We start from the raw sequence: 21056 nt of genomic DNA on the forward strand, positions 1-21056 counted from the left end.
TAAGTATTTATTTTCAACCAGTTCTACTAGCTTAAAGTTTGTAAAATATTCTAAACAATAAAGCAATGTAAATGCTTATGTAATGACTTAAGTGCCCTGTGTTACACTATTGTCCTTCTGGGAAAAGTAATAGGATTACAGTAACATGTTACCATGTAAAGCTTTACCCCCAACACTGCTCAAAAATTGTAAATCTATAGACATCATTGATTGTCATATTCCATGATGGCTTTGGTTCAAGCCATATGTCAGCATGTCAAAAATGTTTTTTCTTAAGAGCGTTACCGTAGTTGCAGATAGGAACTGAGCTTGGAGAAACCTTCTGTATCCTAATTCTCATGGGTAGAGTAAGGTTAAGCACTGAGCTTGTTTTATTTGAGAGCCCAGACTCAGAGGTGGAGCTTGGAACAGGGGATGTGAATTAGCTTAATTTTCTGTTTAGGGAGAAAGCAGCAAGAGCTTATCCGAATGCTGTCTGAAACAGTTCTCACACTCATTTGGCTAATTAGGCCCCATTGTACTTGCAAATAATTTCACTAGCACAGCCCACTGAACAAACCTGATATTTTGTCTCTTATAAAGGACAACCAACCCTCTGTTACATCTGTACTCCACCATTGTTTAACAAGTCACCACAGATACTCAAGTAATATCTTATGACCCTGTGGTTATTTGAATGCGTATGTTTTATTTAAAACAGGTTTGTTATCTCCCACAGGTACCCCAAGATGAATGGGGTGGATATCCAGGCGAAAAGGATGAGGAGATCCCGTGCCGGCGGATGCGCAGCAGTAGCTATGTCAAAGCTATGGGAGAGGTGGATGATGAAAGTGGTGATTCTGACAACAGCCCTAAGACCTCCCCACAGAAGGCCATTCGGCCTGATGCTCTCGTCCTCAAATCAGCCATGCAGAGACCCCATTTTGACTCCCAAAGGTAGGTCTGGCTGCCCAACATTTATGCATTCACACAGACACACACAATTATGATGGCAGAGCCGTCATCCAGGGCACTGGCGCAGGTGCTAGCCTGCTCAAGCTGCAAAACACAGAGCCTGAAACTTGTGAGTGACATCACCAATGCTGCATCAATATTAGCTGCAGTATAAATAATAACTTTCAGGGAAAGACTTGAATGTGAATTTGAGCTAAATATACAGTATGTGAGTTTCATGCACAACTGAATTGCACTGTAACTGTTGACTACATGCTGCTGTAAGTGTCTCTGAAACAAAAGCTCTTTTGCAAAAACATATCCAGTGTTTTAAGTAAGGGTTCCAGGGGAGAGCTTTCAAATTGTTTGTATGAATACTAAACCTTGCCTTCAATAACTGTTTTATTTACAACCTACTTCAAACAGTAATTCACAGCCTCTGCCTTTTGTTCCAATATAAATCTGAAACATCTAACACTGACTCACTGCTTTATCTACATGCCGTCCAAGTAAAACTGTTGTTTGCTGATGCTGCTTTTTGCTCAGCTGTCCCTGAGAGATTTGAAGTGGTTTTACATTATTTGTTGATTCCAAGTGAAGTTGCTTGGCAACAAAATGAGAGGAGCAGTTTTTGTTATTGTCCCGTACATCATTTAATGCATGCATGGACAACTGTATTAAGTTGTTACTGAGAGCTGGACTGTATTTACTTGTTGGCTTGTTTTATAATCAGATTAACTTGCTCTTGTGTGCTGTTGGCTAAGTATTCGATCCACTGACTGTTTCATGAGATCAGGTAAAACAGTGTTCTGCTGAGTGCCACAGTACCAATTGGGTTTTGTGTTTGTGACCTTTCTCGTCTGCTAGTTCAATATTTGCCCAACATCTTACCCAGGCAATGTGCCTCATCTTATCACAGTGTTGTTGACAAGTCTGTAGCAAAACTGTCACATTTATACAATGTCAGACTCAAGAGAGGAGGCTTAAATGTGTCTCGACTTACTGGATGGGGGAAAAGTTGATGCATGGAAGGACGTGCTAAATTTACTGACTATATGATCAGAAACCTCTGGTGGGAGAGATGTGTTTGATCAGTGATACACCAAAGTGTGGAACTCAGTTGAGTAGATTTCTTATATTTTTGGTTTGCATTAAAAAAGACAACCCTGAAAATACACATGGTTGCCAGTTTATTAGGCACACCTTGCTAAAACGAATGCAGTTTAATAGAACAGCCTTGCAATAAATCCCACCTTCATGAAGGTTACAATGTTAAGTTGTTGTTGAATCTGTTTAGGAGAGGTCTTGCACCAACTTTATGGTTGTTTGGAGACTGGATTTTGTAGTGCTGTTGAAGTGTATTGTGCTATCCTGAGAGGTGTTTCTAATATTTCACCTACCCTAATTAATTTAAACGGGGTAGACAGTATTTACTGATATTATTAATAATTGTTAATAAACAAGTAATGTGTTTTAAAAGTCTACACTGGTAAAGAAGTGTGTGAAACAAATGGGATTAATTATTCAGATGCCTTAAGTAGTCTTACAATATAAGAACTTAGACTGTAGATCAATGGCTCCTCAACTGTTAAAAAGAAAATTGACTCCTTGGGGTCCACTAACTTTACTTAATCATTTCCTAAACATCCATCTCTGGTAATAGGTGGGAAGCCATCTGTGTCAGACGGCTGATAAACCAGCACAACCTATCTAGTGTTTCATTGTGTATTTGTGACCCCAAGGACGCTATTGTCTTACCTTCACATTCCTACTAAGCTTATTATTGCTTAGCATGTTTTTACTCAGCGTATTGTTCTCTGTGGCTGTTTGTTTTCAGGCAGTGCAGCTTTCACAAAGCCAAATTCTGTGAACCTGGGGAGACGTCATGCATCCGTCATCCCTTCTGCCACTCAGTGTTCAGTGCTATTTTTGTTACTATCATCTCAGTGGGGCTCTGATCACTCCTGCTTTTGTCCACAAACAAATCAGCCCTCTAGCCTCTGGTGGAGAGTGTAATAATCTCTTATTATTGCAGCTTCTAGCTCTCATTGTTTCACTTATAAGAGCCAGAGACGAGCCATACACATGCTCTCTATAGTTTGTGGATGGAAGAGTTACTGTTGTCTCATAGGAGACTAGAAGCTAACCACTCAAGCCAATTAAAATTGTTCAATGTTGACTGAACAGTTAAGATTGTTTTGTGAAGAGATGAGTCATCCAAGTGGCTGATACTCATTTTGGAGAGAAATACTCAATCATGAATTATACCAAATAGAAGACAGCAGGCTATGCCCACAGATGATATCCAATAGATTCATTAAGTATCATCCAGTAATGTTCCATGTGTGGCTTTTGAACTATGCAATCGTGTCTATCCCTACCCCTTGTCCTTGTTCAGCCAGGGCTACCACTTGCAAACCACAAGAGATATGCGGCCCCACCCTAGTGTCACGCTGGACCCTGCCACCACCTTTCATCCCCCGCCCTTCCGCTCTCGCAACCAGAGCTACATGCGCGCTGTCAGCACCCTCAGTCAGGCTAGCTGCGTCAGCCAGGTGAGTCGCAAACACATACATCGCACGGAGGCAACACACGGATACAAGTGGAAGAGCTTATAATATAATGTTGTTCTGTATTAAGTAGCTGTATTTGTTTAGAGGCCATTACAGAGTCATAAAACACCCGCAGGGGTCCATATTGGAGGTCCACAGCTGATGGTGTTTTTGTAGTATAGCCTTGGCTGTCTCAACTGAGGTCAATAGGCAAAACTAATTTGTGCTGTTTTGGACATGGAACTGATACTTCAATTAATAGCCTACCTCTGAATCAGTTACAGACATAGTTTAATGTTGTGTACAGTTTGTTGTTTGAAGAGTTTCTTGCTTTGAAATAATGTGAAATTGTACATAATTGAGAAAGTGAGATATTAGTTTCATATCAGAGAGTGTGTATCCTGATTTGGCCCAAGGATAACTGGAATAGGCCACTCATACACGATTCATCACTCTCCTGTTGCATGCCAGCAAATTAGCTAGCTACCAACACCAAAAGCAGCAGTTTGTTTTGGTTAACTGAGCTGATATTTTTCAGACTGCAACTCATGTTTAGAAGTAGAAACTGGAGTTGGAGACAAAAAAAACCTTATTGTCTAACCTCACATCACACACCAATCTTTTCAAGTATCTTCCCTTTCATACCCTGCTATTAATCTATACAGTTGGATCAATTGAGCAAGTCTGTTTTGGACCTCCATGGTGGCACAAGACGTGGTTGCTACAGCAAGATTTGTGACACAGCCACAAAGCCTCTATGTGGAGAAGCAGTAAGAAGAGAAAGAGAGATTTTGTCAAAAGAAGGGTTGTACAATCAGCATATTCCTGCAGATGCCATCACCCGGTTTAATAATTATAATTGAATTATAATTGAAAAAGTTCTAGTGTGAAATAATGATAAAGCCAAGCTCTGTAATATCATTTTGTATGTTAAACATTTAAGTAATGAGAAAAAGGCAAGATTATGTTCATGTCATATTATTCTGCTATACAGACTGTTGTTTTAAGGCAATTAACTATATTTATTTTGTCTAAGTTAAGTATACATAAGTGTAAATCATTCAAATATTATTAAAACTACACAGTTTACGGTATTTGATTAGGATCTGTGAATAAGACAGGGCAGGATACGACAAGATAGAAAAGAATAGGGTAAATAGCTCCTTTTTACAGTGTCCTGATATTGTTGCATGATCTTGTCATCAACAAATTAATTCATCTAGTGTCAGAATCATTTTGAATATATGTCTAAGACACTTGCCAGAGCTACAAGATAAAGAATTTGAGACTGTAGTATGCTTTGCCTTTTTTCCATGTAGTAACTTGCAGTATACAGTACAGTACATCCTGGTTTTTGGGTTTGTGGTAAATTGAATGCTGTATAACAAAAAGTTTCTGATTGTTTTTTGTTGTGATCTACCCTATTTTTCATTTGATTTTGACATTTATTCAGTTTAAGGTCGGAATTGACAGTGGCATTTCCTTATGCTAACACTCCTTCATATTTGCTGTGCAAAGGGGAAGAATCAAAGTGAGAAAGAGAAAGGAAGAGGAAAAATTAAGGACTGCTATTCCTGTTTTTGTCTCTCAGGTGAGTGAGACTGAGATCAATGGCCAGTTTGAGTCAGTTTGCGAGTCCGTTTTTAGTGAAGTAGAATCCCAGGCCATGGAGGCCTTGGACCTGCCTGGTTCGTTCCGCACTCGAAGCCACAGTTACCTCCGTGCAATACAGGCTGGTTATTCCCAAGATGACGACTGCTTGCCTTCAATGACATCCTCCACTGTCACTTCAACTCTCAGATCCACAACAGGTAAAACAATCCCCCCCTAAATGAGAGAGGGCTTAGACTACATATCCTCATACATCCTATACATACGCACAATCTTGACATACCTACATATGTACAGTGGGGAACCCTTGAGCTTCAGAGATGCCGGGCTGAATGATTCCACTTATTTTCTTTGGAAGCTATGGTGTGCGTGTGTTTTTGCCTCTGCATACTCCCGATTGTTTAAATGGATTTGCTTGTGTTACTATGCACGACTCATGCATCATTAGCCAAGCTTCTGGTTGGTCACTTGTGGTGTTGCCACGCTGTAGACTAGATTAGGGGTGGGAGGGTCACATTTTAAACACTCAGATGGCAACACATGCCCATGGTACACAATATCATAACACAGCACAGCCACATTACATGGCATGCCTAAGAGGAACAGGTCCTACCCTGAGCATGTGAAACTGTGGTGTTATATATGTGTTGTGAGAAGCGTGTGAGTCTTAGGGAGGGGTGGAGAAAGTAACGGGCCAGGGGTAGGGGAGCGGTAGGTTGTCCACATATTTGTGCTGAGAGGATACACTTGACAAGCCTTCCGCCTGTCCTCCCCCTGCTCTGTTGCACCAATACATTAGCATATGCTTTTACCTTGTAATTGACCATATAAAATTTTAAAACACAATCTTGTAACCAATTTAAGGTAAGTCAACAAGCTCTAGAGAGTAGAACACACACATGTGCTGGTTGCACAAAGGAACTGTCTGTATTACTGATGATATATTCATAGATTTTGACAGTATAACCTTTGAATATTTGCAGTATTGTTGTATTGTGTTGCATGAAGCTTTTATGCAGCAGTTTCAGTCCAAATAACTAATTCATATTATGTATATGTTATTACAGGACTTCCTCAAGTTTCTTAATCAATTTCTCCTTCAACTGCAAGTTTCCAGTTGAGTGAACTTAATGGTTATATTTCATTGTTAGCTACAATTACTGTATGACAATGGACCCAAACTCTTATAACATTTTTTGAGATAGATTTTCAGAAAAATTATGGGCTCTTGTATTGTTATTTGTACTACATGCTGCTTTTTTAATACAACATGCAAAGATTTCAAGGCTTTGAGCAACACAGTATTAGCAATATATCTCTAAAATTAACATTTCAGGTTCTTTGTGCAAGCAGAGCCTTTGCGGTAACTCCCTCACTAAGTGCATTTGGTGTTTGCCTGCAAGAGTAAAGCTATGAACCCTATTGAAACATTTTTCTTTAAATATGTGCATTTTTAAATATTATGACCTGGATTTTTATTGTTTTGTTTTTTTTTACACTTTTCTGTCAATTTAATATTGGAGACATTTGCACTTTTACTTATTTTGTGGGCTTTGTTTTCTTGTTCAATCTGGACTTTTGTTTTTGGAATCCTCTCATCTTCAATTGGGTTTCCATCTACGATTTCTTCGATGTGACAGAAGCACTGAGGATAAAGGAGTGTTCTCCAATCCCACCGTCTTATTTGCTGAACTCTATTCATTTAGCTCTCTGCTCCAAATCTGTCAGCTCTATATGGGCTAAAACAAGCAGTCGCCTGTTCAATATGTTGTGAAGCTGTATTATGAAGATTGGCATAATGCATCAATTACAATATGTCAGACAAAGTTTTGGCAACTCAGAGGGAGGGTTCCCTGGATGGTGATTAGTTATATACAGTACTGGCACCTTCCATTCAAGCCATACTGTAATTATTTCTCCTTTGGTGTATTCTTTGCACTGTTCTGAGGGAATAGTGGCCTAAAAATTAAATAAAGTAAATTATCTTGGCTAAGAAAAACACTGATTCTTAGAATCATGTTTTTATGTTAGTACACAGAACTAGTTTAAAACTGAATTGTAAGCGGCTTATGAACCAAACCCCGTGTGAGGCTAGTGGGCCCTTGAGTGGGGAAGGGATCCCTTGATGCTCCATAGGGCAGATGAGCAGCAAACCCCTCTCCATTTGACCATCCATCTCTTGAAGGATAACCAGGGGGAAAGAACAACTGGAGGCATCAGTGATGATTGTTGCAGGTATTTTAATGTTGACACGCATACATATATCTATGTATATGTGTGTTTTTGCACTGCCTTCTCAGTAAAAAATAGATACATAGAGTTTATATATATATCTATATCTATATAGCTGGTAGAAGTATCTCGTTATGTTATCCTGAGCAGCAAACACGGTTACAACAACTCACAATAACTCAGATGATTTGATTTCTTCTTAAAACCGTGATAACGCTGAATATTGATTACAGTGATGAACGTTATGCTGGCTTTTGTGAGTTGTTTACCATGTCTCTATTTTAAGTGTGCTTAGACCACCTTGTAAGTGTAAATGTATGAGAGATGTACTTCCCAAACTGCGGAATGTTTTCATATCGCAACCATAAAATAGTACTGAATGTTATCGCATTGCCACTGTCTCCAATCATCTGTGAGAGCAGCATTTGTCTGCTGTACATGTGTGAACTTTATTTTTTCTTTCCATGAAAATTTGACTTCTTGTAAAAGGCCACGTGTGGCTAAGTCTAACCCTTGGCATTGAGTCTGTCAGCTGTCTTTGACTGTGGGATTGCAGCCTCTCTCTGGTGCAGCCCTGAAGGGGGGAGAGACCCCTCCCCTCACCGGGTTACTTACTCTGCATGGTCTAATCAGCCACCTTGGACCTGATATGTTCAATAGGGTTCATATCTGCTTCTTGGCCCAGTGGGTTGTGAATCTCCTACTCCCTTTACATCTTTTCTTTTGCACAAAAATGGCACAAATTTAAGTCAATGAGAAACATTTTGATGTTTTGAGAAAAGGGTTCTCAGAAAATTGATTCATGATTTGATAATGATTTATGTATTTCATGTTTAATTCCACTCTTTACTGTGCTGTGCAGTGAAAAGATGGAAAGAAGCTTGATGTTCCTTGAGATGACTGAGAAGGCAGTGTAAAAACATTGTGAAAAGCCTACAGTATGTGAGTTTAATGGCTATCATAATTGTTTAAGTTAAGCTGAGGCACTTAAGAACCTATTTCAAAAAGATATTGCATATTATATACTGGCTCTGACAGGAATTAGCCCCATTACTTTGAGCTGACCCCCTAAGCTATATTGAATTTTTCAAAGAAAGCTATACTTGAACACCACAGAAACTTCAAGTGAAGATATAAAGGTTTGCAACTTCAAAACCTTTACTGATGATAAGAAACTGCCAAAAATATGTGACTATGAATGCCACCAACAATATATGTAGATATGGATAAAAATGGACAGAAAATGGACAGATGGTTTCTTAATATTTGTAATTTTGTGATTTTATGACACTACTCAGTTACCTCTTGGTTTTGTACAACTCAAGTCCAGGCGTACTCACATTTGAACAGCACAACAGTCCCTGATTCAACCATTAAATCTTGAATACCAAGTAGGGAATAATTGGGTCTGATCTTGTATATTTCTGGAATGACTTTCTACTCACATACTGTATGTTTTCCGTAGATATGTGTATTTTCTAGTTCAGAATCCAAATAAAATCACACTCCAGCTGTTCCTTTCACTTTGAATGTCCTTCTGTTTGCATATTCAAATCTTTCTTCCAGAGGGATATGATGTTGTGGATGGGACCTCTTTACTAAATGACGACATGATAGAGGATGATGACGGTGCCAGCTCCTCTGCCTATGTGGAGCTGGAGAGGCTGGAGAGAGAGACAGCGGCTGCTCGCAGCCAGCACAGTACTAGCTCCACCGTAACAGCCATCTCTGTCCCACCGGCATCCCCACCTTCATACAGGGTCCCCACTGCCTCACCCATAGCCTCTGAGCCACCGGTCCCTCAGGCCATTCAGGCCTTTAAGGAGTCTGCTAACATGGTTGCAGCATTCAACATGCAGTGGAAAGATGAAATCTCAGCAATGCGCTATGAGCTAGCAGAGCTGCGCAGAGATGTCTGTGGGGAATTGAAGACTTTCAACAGCAACTTCTTCAACTTTACTCAGTGCTACAACATGTGGACTTTGTGCCGGGAGCCTTGCAGCGACAGCACCACACAAACAGATGACAGGGTATCCATAGGAATTCAAGCAGGCTCAAGCTGGTCCGTTCGACAGAATACAGAGGACAAGTCAGTGATGTGCCAACCAGAACCGGCACCCTTCAGCATCATGGATTTGATGGACCCACCCCGAATTGAGATTATAGAGGGCACCCCAGAGAGCACGCCAGAGGGTTCAGGCAGCCCTGCTAGCCCACTTCCAATAGAAGACTTCCCATGGGAGATAAACAAAACTAAAAAGATCCATAAGCAGCAGGACACAGGTGGCCACACAGGTGGTCACAGAAGCGCCAGTCTAGAACTGTGGAGCAGAAAGTACACCAGTGGGCCCATGTCATATCTGTCTATGTCATTCTAATCATTCCCATTCTACATATACAGTAAAATGAGATGAGGAGGCCAGGGTGAAAACCTTACAATTACCAAGAAAGGCAGGGCAGTGCTGTTGTTAGATGTCCCTTTACTCTATGCAGACACAGAGTCTGTCATCTCTTGAACAGGTTACAATGTTGTTCAAGCAATCTTTTAACAAGTGTCTTGCTTAGCCATGGAATAAAAAATAACAATTTTGTTTTACATCAGAATGAGGTGACATAAGAATGTGAGAGAGAGTGTGGCTGATGTTCAGATCCTCAAGTGCCAACAAGTGCAGCATCATCTTTACTCTGCTGTCTTAAATACCCAACCTTCAGAGAAAAGGTCAAATCAAGTAAAAATAATTGGAAATCTAAGGGTAATTTAATGATAAAATTTAAAAATCAGCCCTTGCAAGGTGAAGCATAAGTTGGTCTGTCTCTGCACATGAATTTGAATAGCTCATGTTCATTCCAGTTTCTCTTCATGTAGAAACATTCTCTTAAGCACCTGAGTATACTGAAAATATACTGTGAATAACTTTATAAACCCTAGTTTTTTAATGAATGCATAAAAGATGAATACATTATTTATGAATATATTAATATATCATTCAATTTTTAGTTATTCTAATCAAAGCATTCCTTTGCCATGGCCTTTGTTTCATCCATTTTGTAGCCAGTTCCAGATGAAATGGGCGTTTTTTTCACTGGGGAGCTGGTGAGCCACATAACATTAAGTACTAACTGTAATGATTTAATAAACAGCAGAGATTGATGACAACAAGCTGTAACAACCCCTATAAAAATTTTTGTAAAAGCCTAATCCTCTGGAATACTTTATGGATGACACTGTCTCATGGCTTTGCGGATTTAGTCCCTGGCTAAAAATGTTCACGATGAATCATTTGTAACTGACTTCAAAGTCTAACAGCATGTGGAGAGGAAAACAGCAAGAGATGGTTTACAATGATCATTTAGTATGAATGTATTGGCTTCAGTTTATTCCAGCACAAACTGCATTCATGTTCGAACTATGTATATGTATATAAATGTACCATTTTGTATATAGAGAAACTTATATTCAATACTTGTACTGTTTGCAGTTATAAACATACTGTGTTCTGACAGCGCTGAGAGGGGTTTTAGTAGTAACTGTGGTTCTAAACCAAACACAGCACTTTTTTCCAGTCTTCTAGGTCTGTCTCCATTTTTTCATCATGTTCATCACCCGACTGTGCATCACATAAGGAAGTTGGTAGTGCCAGTGTTTTGCCTTTTGTTTTTCTTGCAGTGGTGGCTACAGGTTCTTAAATGTTTGCTTAATGGTCTCAACTATCCCTTTGTTTTTATTTTCAGAAGAAATGGTCAAATTCTGAACTGGATTTGTTGTTTTGGTAAATTGTGTTATGAGATATGGACTTCCATATTTTATGGAATTCCACTCTATTCACCTAATTTAAATGCCACATATCTTTAGTAATGGGGGATTTTTTCTTGCTGGGATGGTTCATCACTGCTGAAAGATAACAGAAAAACATTGGTCCCTATACGTAGACAATCAGAGCCACTGAGGGCCTCTACCTCTCTGACATGTCCCCAGAGGTGCAGTATGGTACCAGTGAATGTACTAACACCGCCTCACTAGTGATGGCTTAGCTGGGCTCCTGTCAAACCTTAATGGGTGGGAGCCCTCAATCATCCGCTATATTTGGCCAATTACTCATTTTGTCTGTTACTACTTTTGTTGTAAAAATAATAGTTGCTCACTAGACACTGCCATTCCCCTAAACCACTCATCCGTTCCATTGTCCCATTGTACCAACACGGTGTACCAAAGGTAATATTGAGGCCCATGGAACTGAGGCCAACAACAAACATCTCCAAGTTTGACAACACTTATCTCTGGATGATCACTGCAGCACAGGACCATGGGAAGCTTGTATGTATCAGACCCCTGACTGAAATGTGAACCTTTCAAAAGGACTTAATAAAGGAGAGGCAACATCTCTCACTTTATAAAGAGAGTGGATCTTCTTCCCCCTTTGCACGACCAAATGACAATACTTGCAGAAAAAGTGGCATGGTTGTACCAGAGGTAATATCAAAATTAAAGTTGTAGCCACAAAAGAAAAAAGGCAGACATTTCCCTTTGAGTCATTGCAGTAGCTACACCCTAAACACCTGTTACAGTAACTCATTAAACCTGAGCTTAAATGCTTACTAGTCTAAGGATTAATTTGCCTTGAAAATCCAATATATGTGTTACAGAGGAACACTACATCAAGGCATGTTTTGCTGGTAATTTTTGGCAGCAACTCCATAACTCTGAACTTGAGGGTTTGGTACAAAGAGTAGTTAGGTCAGGAATAAGTTTAAATTCATTGCTGTCATTCTCAACATTTGCAATACAGAATATACATTTCAAAAAGATCCTAACCTATTTCTTCTTGTTATAAATCCAAACAAAAATGTTGAGTTTTTTATTACAGATCAGCCTAAAGCTGGGTTAGCATAAATCATAAATGATTTCAGTGAAGGCATATGACTGTGACAACATTTAGCCTATAATCGTTTTAATATATAAATACATATACAGTATATATGAAAAAAAACTTTGGAAAGGCTTGTATTCATATTTTTTGCTTTTTGAATGACTACATAAGAGAGGATTGCAGTGGCATTCCTTACTTACATATTTTCCCATTGTTTGGGGAATGCAAACTAATTTAAAGGTGCTGAAGACTGGCCAATCATGATGTCTCCAATCTACATTCATTCATTCTATGCAAGTGCTTTGTTCTTTGTTATTTTTATGTCATCTAAATATTTGCAGTTATAGAAAGTAGGTGTTAATGTTATGCCTTCGTGCAAGTCATCAATGCTGGAAATGGAATGGTGTTTTCAGAAAATATTGGTGGCACTTTTATTTATTTAGTTATTTTTGCATGAGCCACGGGCAACGTCAAAGGTTGTTTTAGTGTTGCCTTAGTTGTTTCCTACACATTACCCAATTTTAGTCTACTATTTCAGTAGTAGACTAAAAACAGTTTGTTGGTGAGATTCCTAAGATTCCTGCTTCGTAGCATCAATGTGCTTTGTGACATATGCAAAAGAAATTAACAATCATAAGTGCATCACACACTGATAAATTTATTTACTGACTATGGCAACATTTGAAAACAAAGCCTGTGATATTATAATTGGAAATGCTGTACAAATGCTTAACATTCTTCTAATGCATATCCAATTGAACTCCAAATCTTGGTGAATGATTGATGCCAGGGAACTCACCCATCACTATAAATAAATTGAATCCAGTGTTTCATTAACAATGTCATCATTTAGCCCAAAGAAATTACCCTTCCCTTAAAATAAGTTGAAATGTAGCAAAAATACAGATATTGATCTTAATCTTATTTTAAAAAATACACAAAAGATATATATATTTAACAAAGACTGGAGGAGAAATAGACAAAGGGTATTTACAATTATTTTGTAACCATGCATCCATATTTTGTGTAATGAAATATATAATTATTTGTAAGAAAATCTGAATTGTCTATCTAATATATGTTATGTAGTCATTTACCCCATGGGTTTTTGTTTGCATTTTGTTGTCATCCAGAGATCTGAAGAAATAACTGTGCCAACTCTGTGACGTCCAGTTATTTGGACAAAGGTTTTTGGATGGAATCTGATCTCACCTGAACCTGTAATACTGCTTGAATATAAATCCTTTTTTATCCCTGTGTGCTCTTCCTGCATTTATTCAAGGTTTCTTGGAGAAAACATGCTTCTCTGTTTTGCATCAACCATGTTGCAATTTTCAGGGATCTCAGACTGCATTGTTAAGTGAATCAGATTTTGTCAAACTTAAAAAGCATCCTTTTGAATAACATAGTTGAGCCTGTATTTGTTAGCTTATGCTTATTTTGTTAAAAGAATGAAACAAGTATGTGATACTTTTGTTTTCTTTTTTTTTTTGCTTATTGTGGTGTTACTTGTGAATTTTCATTTACAACTTTTATTGGCCTTATGTATTTTTCATAAATTGATATAAAACATTGGATTAAAATGTTCATGATGTTTATGTTTATGATAATTCAAGTCGCAAAATGGGGGTCATAGCTTTACAATGGCATCCAAAGATGAAACTGATAAATTGTATTTTTTGTGTCCATAGTGAGTTGTCCACACACTTTAACACACCAAAAATACACAGCATGGGCCAGCCACAGTGTCTTTACTTTGACCCTCTTTGTGCATTGCTTTTATACTAAGCTATCATATTTTTGTTTGTTTTTTTTTCTTTTTCCTTCCCCCCCCCCATTTTAGGCGTCCGTAGCTTAGCAGGGGGGCGTAGAGAGTACGGTAGGTCTGGTAGGGAAACGCTTTATTATATCTTTTTTTATATGTTGTTAATACATTTTTTCCATTCATTTTGTCTGACTCATAAACATTTTCCACTTGATAAAAATAAGATATATCGTATAAGTTGAAGATGGTGTCATACTCACACTAAGTATGTATAATACATTTAAATGTCTTCATCTGTTTTCACACTGAATCCAGTGGAATTTCCATGATTATGTACTAGTCCTGGATGATGAGTTCAACAAACCAAAAGAACAAAAACTGTTGACTACTGTCCCACATGTTGGCCTTGTGTTAGCACACTGCCATTTATATGTACAGTATCTATTGAATTTGATCTTAGTGAGACATAAGAATAATTGTTCCATTTAAAATATCTTCTGTGAAACTGGAACATACCTTAACAGAGATGTGCATGATACCGTTTACAAATTCCATAAAACTGTTTATGTTGTTTGTTTTATGTTATGTTTTAATATTAATGTTCAGTTGAAATTCATTGGTATTAGTAGTGATTCACCCTCTTGCTTTAGCCATTTTACACATTTTCTTTAAGCGTACAGAGTGGAATAAATTCAGCACACAATACTGTGTCTTTTTAAATATCCTGGCATGCAGCAAGGCAGGTTATGACCAACATAACAGCTTTGTTCTACAAACCACCACAAATCAATGCTGCTTTTAGATAATATCATCAATGTGAACAAGCCACAGTTGTTAAACACCTTTGCAGATTTGTAGCAAAGTCAGTTGCTTTCAGTAGTTGTGATTTTGACACTGATGGCATTTTTAATTAAGCATGCTCTTCAACAACAACATCATTTTTAAACGAAGGATAAATACTAGTAATAGTCAAACATTGAAGTGGGTTAATTTTGGAGTATATTACTTTCAAATTTTAGATTTAACAAGTAATACAAAATACACACATAAATTCACACAAATATGGCTCCAAATCCCCTCCCTGTCTCACCTACATACAAACTGAAAGAGGATCGTATTCAAAAGGAGTCAGTATTAGTCAATTAAAATTGAAAAAGAAAAAAATAAATGAACATATAAATAAATACAACATAAAATAACAAGAGACAATGTAGCAATCCTAGCTTATTCAGATGACTAATGATGTATCAGTTCTGATAACATTTTTATATCAAATCTGATACAGGCGTTGGCAAGGTGTCCATATAAGTCACATAGGGTTGCCAAATCTTTAGAAAGGTATTGTGTTAATTTCTGAGAGAATATGTGATCTTTACAAGTAGAATGCAACTATTAATTTCCAAAACCCATTTAGCTATGAGGAGATGTGAATCAGACTTCCATGTCATTGCTATACACCTCCTGGCAATGCATAAAGCTATTTCTAAAAACTTTTTTGAAAGTTTCTTGAATGAGCACTAATGGTTGTAAGATTCCCCAGTAAGCAAATTTGCGGATCCAATGGGAAGACAAATCCTGTAAGTTTTGTCAGAAGATGTACTACAAGATACTAAGTTTGTATATGACCAGGTGCAATCCAAAAATGAGCCCTCCACTATACCACATCTAAAACACATATTTGATAACTCAGGTTTGTATTCATGCAGTCTCTGTGCTGTGAAATAGAGTCTTGGGTTAATTTTGTAGGTGGTGGCCGATTGATTGAATAGTAAACACAATCACATGGTTGTAATCTACACAAAATCCTACATAGTACAATATTTACTGGGTATTATATTGTATATGGCGGTTGATTATTAATAATCTTACACAGATGGTCTTGAGCATGTAATTCTCTAAACAAAAAAAAAACTATACTATGTAGGATAAAATCTTATTCCAAAAATTATGAAATAATAATAATAATAATTAAATATTTTTATTTGGTGGAAAAGTTTGGCAAAGCCACTGCTGGACACTAACAAAGTTACTGTAATGGCCCTACTAGCAGCAGAGGTCTTGGATGGTCATGTCCAACGGTCTGTCACTTGTTTGGTCTGTCCCAACACTCTGGTTCAGAAGCACATATTAAAGATATTAAAAATTGTGTTGAGACTCAGGTCCCCAAAGGACGAATGTTTTTGGTGAACCCACATCTTTTCCTGTAGTCCCACTGCAAAGCCAAAGTCCCAAAGAGAATGAACTCTTTACACTATGGAGAAAGCTTTATTGTAGTGCCACCATCCAATATCATATTTTAATGAATCATTTTTTATAAATAATAAATGTTTTAATTTAACAGGCAGCTTACACTAAAATTTCAGCAGATTAAATTCTTCCAAGAGAGCGAACGCTTGCTTAATTTAAATGACACTTTGGCTTTCACTCTAGTGCCACATTCAAGACAAACTTTTCTCTTTTGAAACTCTCTTCTGGTCAGGGTTTAACAATAGAAAAATGAAAAAATATGTGCTTTGTTCACACTTTCATATCATAATGTACATAATGAACATCAAGCCTCTAGGGCCTGCTGCTGGCCTTTTTTTTTAAGTTACTTTGACTTTTTTTTAATCTGAGGAGTTTTTGGAAAAGATTCACTTTTGGCGCATTTGTTTGGGATGCCAAACACTGCCTCATCAATGGAGTAAAGGCAATGAAAAGAGAGTTTGTTGAAATGATACTTTGAGGTCATTGATTTGTATTGGTTTGTTGTGATATATCATACATAAAAGGTTAATTCACCTTGCATCCATGGGGGCATCACCACTGTATGTATATATGTATGTGGCTATGAACAACATGTTTGTTTTATTGTACAGCTCTCAAAAAAGGGCTACAACTACAACTACCAACTTTTTAAATTTTGTAAATCCAGCAGATTCAGCTGGGATTATTGACCTATACACACCCTAAAGTCCTGCTAGTTGTCCACTGTCAAATCACCCATTCATTCATTCATTCATCCATCCATCCATCAATCCATCCACTCATCCATCTTTACAAACCACCAGTGCCATGCTCAAGCTCAATCCTTGGCGTGAGGAAAAATCTTCACAATAGTTGAGCCTTGTATAGTAACACTGGTAAGAAAAAGAATCAATTCCCCTCAATCAATTCTCTTTATTGGAAAGAGCAATGTTCTTCTTGCTAAACAAAGTAATTTATTAAGCCTGTGCAGATTTATAGGAGGGATTTATTTTGAACAAAAATGTTCAAGAGTAATTTCAGACTATTTCAGTACACAAGTAAGATAACTGGTTATTACTTAATCCCGGAGTCCTTCACTGAATAGACATTTTTACTGATGCAATGCAAGATCTACAGTAATCGTCTATGTAGATGTGTGTCATTTTTACATTAAGGATGTCTGGCTATATACAAACTACATGGGCTTTGTGAAAATGTTACATTTATGCAATTTTATAAAATAGAAGAACTTGTTTTTCCATATATATACACTCACTGCTCTGACAGCCAGTATACCAAGTTGTTAAGGAGAGAGATACTGATTGTATTGTAATGGTATGAAGTTGTCGACTGTGTTTTTTAGGCTTTAGACTACTAATGATCTTGCAATATAATTAGTCAGATGAAAGTAATAGATAATTTTCCCAGTACCCTTGCGAAGATGGAGTGAGGCTAGATAGTAACATTGTTCTTAAAATTAATATATTCTGGAGTTTACTGAGAGACTTCACATTCACGTTGTTACATCTTCAGCCCCCATGCTCATGTACGTAGCTCGTCAGTCATTGCACATCATTAAGCCACAATCCACCCTGACCTGAGTAAGAGCAGCCTCTTTGCCAGTCTCAGTCCACAACTATGGCAAGGACGGCCTGGCACAAATGGAGGGAGTCGGATGGAGAGGAGAGAATGTCAGAACTTTTGCAACGATTTTTCTGAAATTTAAGTCTTGATCACAAAGGAGCAAAAGGTTTGAGAGGTCTTGTTGAAAAAACACGAGTGAAGGTCTGTTAAATATTCTCTGCACTAAAACTATGATGATATGATGATATTAAGTCACACTTTACATAAAGTCCAAGTAAGTAATATAGTTTTATAGTACCTACAATTCAACTACATACCTGTAGAGCAAAATGTGAACATGACAACTGATTATAATTAAATGTTCCTTCAATTATGTGTGATTACAATTACTGTATATTCCAAGTCCAGTACTGTACTTGCACTTCATATAAAGTGTGACTTAAGCTCATGCAGCCAAATATAAAGAGATTTAAAGGCAGTAAACGGGCTTTTAGTGTGGTTGTCATAACCTTTCAGTATAGATTTGAAAAACGAGAATGTGAAAACTGAAACTTCAAGAAGCTCCACGTGCTGCAGTACAGCATGTGACTATTTTCAAGATACTATATTGTTGTAGAAAAAGGAATAGACTGTCTTGTTTTTCAGTTTAAAAACATGTTCTTTGTCTGGGTCTCTCAGTCCATTTCGTCTAATTTTCTGTGTTATCCTTCTGTCTAAATCTAATTTCTGTTAGATCTAAAAAAAACAAAAAAAAAAGAAAGAGAGAGAGACAGACAGAGACTTAAGTGTTCCAACTGAAGCTCATGTTTGTGGTATTTTCTTCCACATGTGGAGTGGCTAATTCAGTAGTTTATTATAATGACTGTCTCTTCCTCTCAGTTTTTGTCTGTGCATGACATTTTTTGTTGGCCTTATGCTCAAAACATTGTAATGTTCTGTCAGGAGATACTATTGTGCTGCTGAAAAACCAAATTAAATATTTCTATATTAAATTTTTCTCTTTATAATTTTCACTGATGGGAAAAGTAAATTATCCTGCCATTTTGAATTTTAATTATTGATGATTAATTGGAATTAAATAGATCAATTTCATTAAATCCAAAATTTCTAAATTTTACTTGATTTTCATACTTGTGTTTTGATGATTTCTGCTGTTTGTCTTATACATGTATACATTATAATAAGGTGTAGCCGTCTGTTCTCAGATTCAGATGATGCATGTTATCTCATGTTGTCTTTACTAGTGCATTACTGACTTGCAGATTGAGCCCAGCCTGATAAGTATGGACTGATCTTTAGATCATGATACACGGGCAAAATATTCAGTGAATGTGGATGGGCAAAATTCCCAGCAACTTTGGCAAACATTAATTTGCTGATTTTCCATTTTGTTTGGTCCATTTTGGGTCATTTTTTGCCACTCCCTTGTTTTCAGTGTGATACTGTTAGTCGTATAGGCAGGGAGTAATAAAAGTAAAAGAAAATAAAGTCTGGACAAATAGAGATTCAAATGGTCCAGGCCATAAAAACCTTGTTCATCAGACAATCAAACAAGGTTAAGGAAACTACTGAGGGAATAGTTGACTGTGAGCATTGCCCATCAAGTTGCAAGTTGTGTCAGTATCATAAAATGCATCTTGAGACAGACACACAACTAATGCTGGATAATGAGTGTTACCCTGAAATCAGCCTTTTCCCCTGACTTTTTTATTTACCTTTTGAAAAGACACCTGAGGCACAAATGAAGTTAGTTGCAATAGGACTTCAAATGTAAATCATTCATATTACACTGTTACTGGCAAAGTGCAGTTCCTCAGAGTTAGATTACCAACTCTGCACATTCAACATTACAGAAAATACATTTCTGTGACCCATTTTTAACACTGCATATCCAGCATATCTGTGTTTCTCTCTTTCCCTGCCTGTTAGGATTGATTGACTTAACAACTGTATTAGCAAAGAGAAAATATACCTGTAAATATTTCTAATGAGCTTTAGACGTCTTGGAGTCAGTTTTGGTAGGTATGTAAATATGATTCACAGTATGTGTGCATTATTCTGTTCCATACCTGCATCTGCCCTCTATAACTGGTGTCGCTTGCTCCTTGCAGGGATTCAGTTTCGTCTCCCTACTTCCTGCAGCGTGGACCGCGCTCAGCCACCCCCAGGTACCAGTCTGTCTCCATCTCTTTTCCTTTCATCCATACTAGCACTTATCTATTGCAAACTACATTTCAGTTGCAGTCATACATCCATGGGTGTAGCAACAGGGGTCCAGCTATTTTTGTTTAAAAAAAAAAAAAGGAGGAGAAAAAAGAAAAGTAAATAAAAGTGTAGCACAATCTCTTTCTGGTAAATACTGTGAATACAACAGTACAACTTCACTGTTTGAACATAAGCGTTTTTTAGTTGAAACAATTACTCAATTAAGTCGATAAGTGCATCTATGGAAAATTAACAATAATAATTTCAGTAATGTTTAAAGCAAAAATACGAAACGTGCGTTGGTACCAACTTCTAAAATACCAAGAAATTCTGCTTTTCTTTGTTAGGAAACTGAATATCTTTCGGACTGTTGGTCATACAAAACTTACAATTTGGATTTGTCATCTGGGATCTGGGAAATTATAATTTATTAATTAATCTTTTTTTTTCATGTTACTTTTCATTTGTGCTTCTATTGCCTCCTTCTAATTATGAAAATGATCTGTTCTAAAAACCTATGGTGTAGATATTAAATACTCACCTCTTGCAGGGTTGGAAGGTGGCTCTGAGGAGTTTGTAGCTTGATCCTTTTGCAGAGCGGAAGGTGCAGGTATAACTAGCGTCAGATAACTTAACGTCAGTTAACTTCGTTCACAGTAAACGTTAAAAATGGATTCCGTGGTTAACGTTAACCGGTTCCACGGTGAAAAAAACTTATCAAGACGTCCATATAAACTTTTCAGACCACCTCAGCAACATTTACACTATTATGTCCTGGCATGTTCCAAACACTCGTAATTTCAATAATACAAAATATGACAGTTAGTTAACGCTAGCTTAAAACCCATTAGCTTATCTTTCTCGTTGTTTCGGGTTTCAACGGTTTTAAAATGAAATATATCAATATATCAAATAAACGTACATAAAAACCTGTCCAACCACGCCATCAGCTTTCTTCTGTTCATTCCTAAGCTCGGCATGTTCCAAACACTCGTATTTTCTACATTAATACAAAATATAACGCCAGCTAAGTTTCCTTAGCTTTTGCTGTCACTTAATGGTAAGCCTTTTTTTTTTCCT

At 37.3% G+C, this 21056-nt stretch overlaps 2 protein-coding genes across 3 annotated transcripts in view; one reads left to right on the top strand and one right to left on the bottom strand.

Moving 5' to 3' along the window:
* The window catches only part of dlgap2b (discs, large (Drosophila) homolog-associated protein 2b), a 29646-nt gene extending 13759 nt beyond the window's left edge, over positions 1–15887 (top strand). Inside the window, exons 2-5 of the mRNA XM_067572184.1 lie at positions 719–936; positions 3332–3488; positions 5077–5296; positions 8895–15887. Of these exons, the coding sequence (XP_067428285.1) occupies positions 719–936; positions 3332–3488; positions 5077–5296; positions 8895–9706 (1407 nt within the window). The 3' untranslated portion in view covers positions 9707–15887. The remainder of the gene's footprint in view (positions 1–718; positions 937–3331; positions 3489–5076; positions 5297–8894) is intronic.
* Positions 1–21056, bottom strand: part of LOC137169156 (cytospin-A-like) — a 94266-nt gene extending 73210 nt beyond the window's left edge. Inside the window, exons 1-3 of one of the 2 annotated variants that reach the window (XM_067572174.1) lie at positions 20907–21056; positions 20518–20592; positions 19841–20049 (exon numbers count right to left, since the gene is read on the bottom strand). The gene's annotated coding sequence lies outside the window, so the exon portion shown is untranslated. Of the gene's footprint in view, positions 1–19840; positions 20050–20517; positions 20593–20898 lie in introns of both variants that reach the window. The other variant, XM_067572173.1, reaches the window with a different exon arrangement.

This window comes from Thunnus thynnus, chromosome 18, assembly GCF_963924715.1.
Source record: "Thunnus thynnus chromosome 18, fThuThy2.1, whole genome shotgun sequence".
NCBI classification, from domain to species: domain Eukaryota; kingdom Metazoa; phylum Chordata; class Actinopteri; order Scombriformes; family Scombridae; genus Thunnus; species Thunnus thynnus.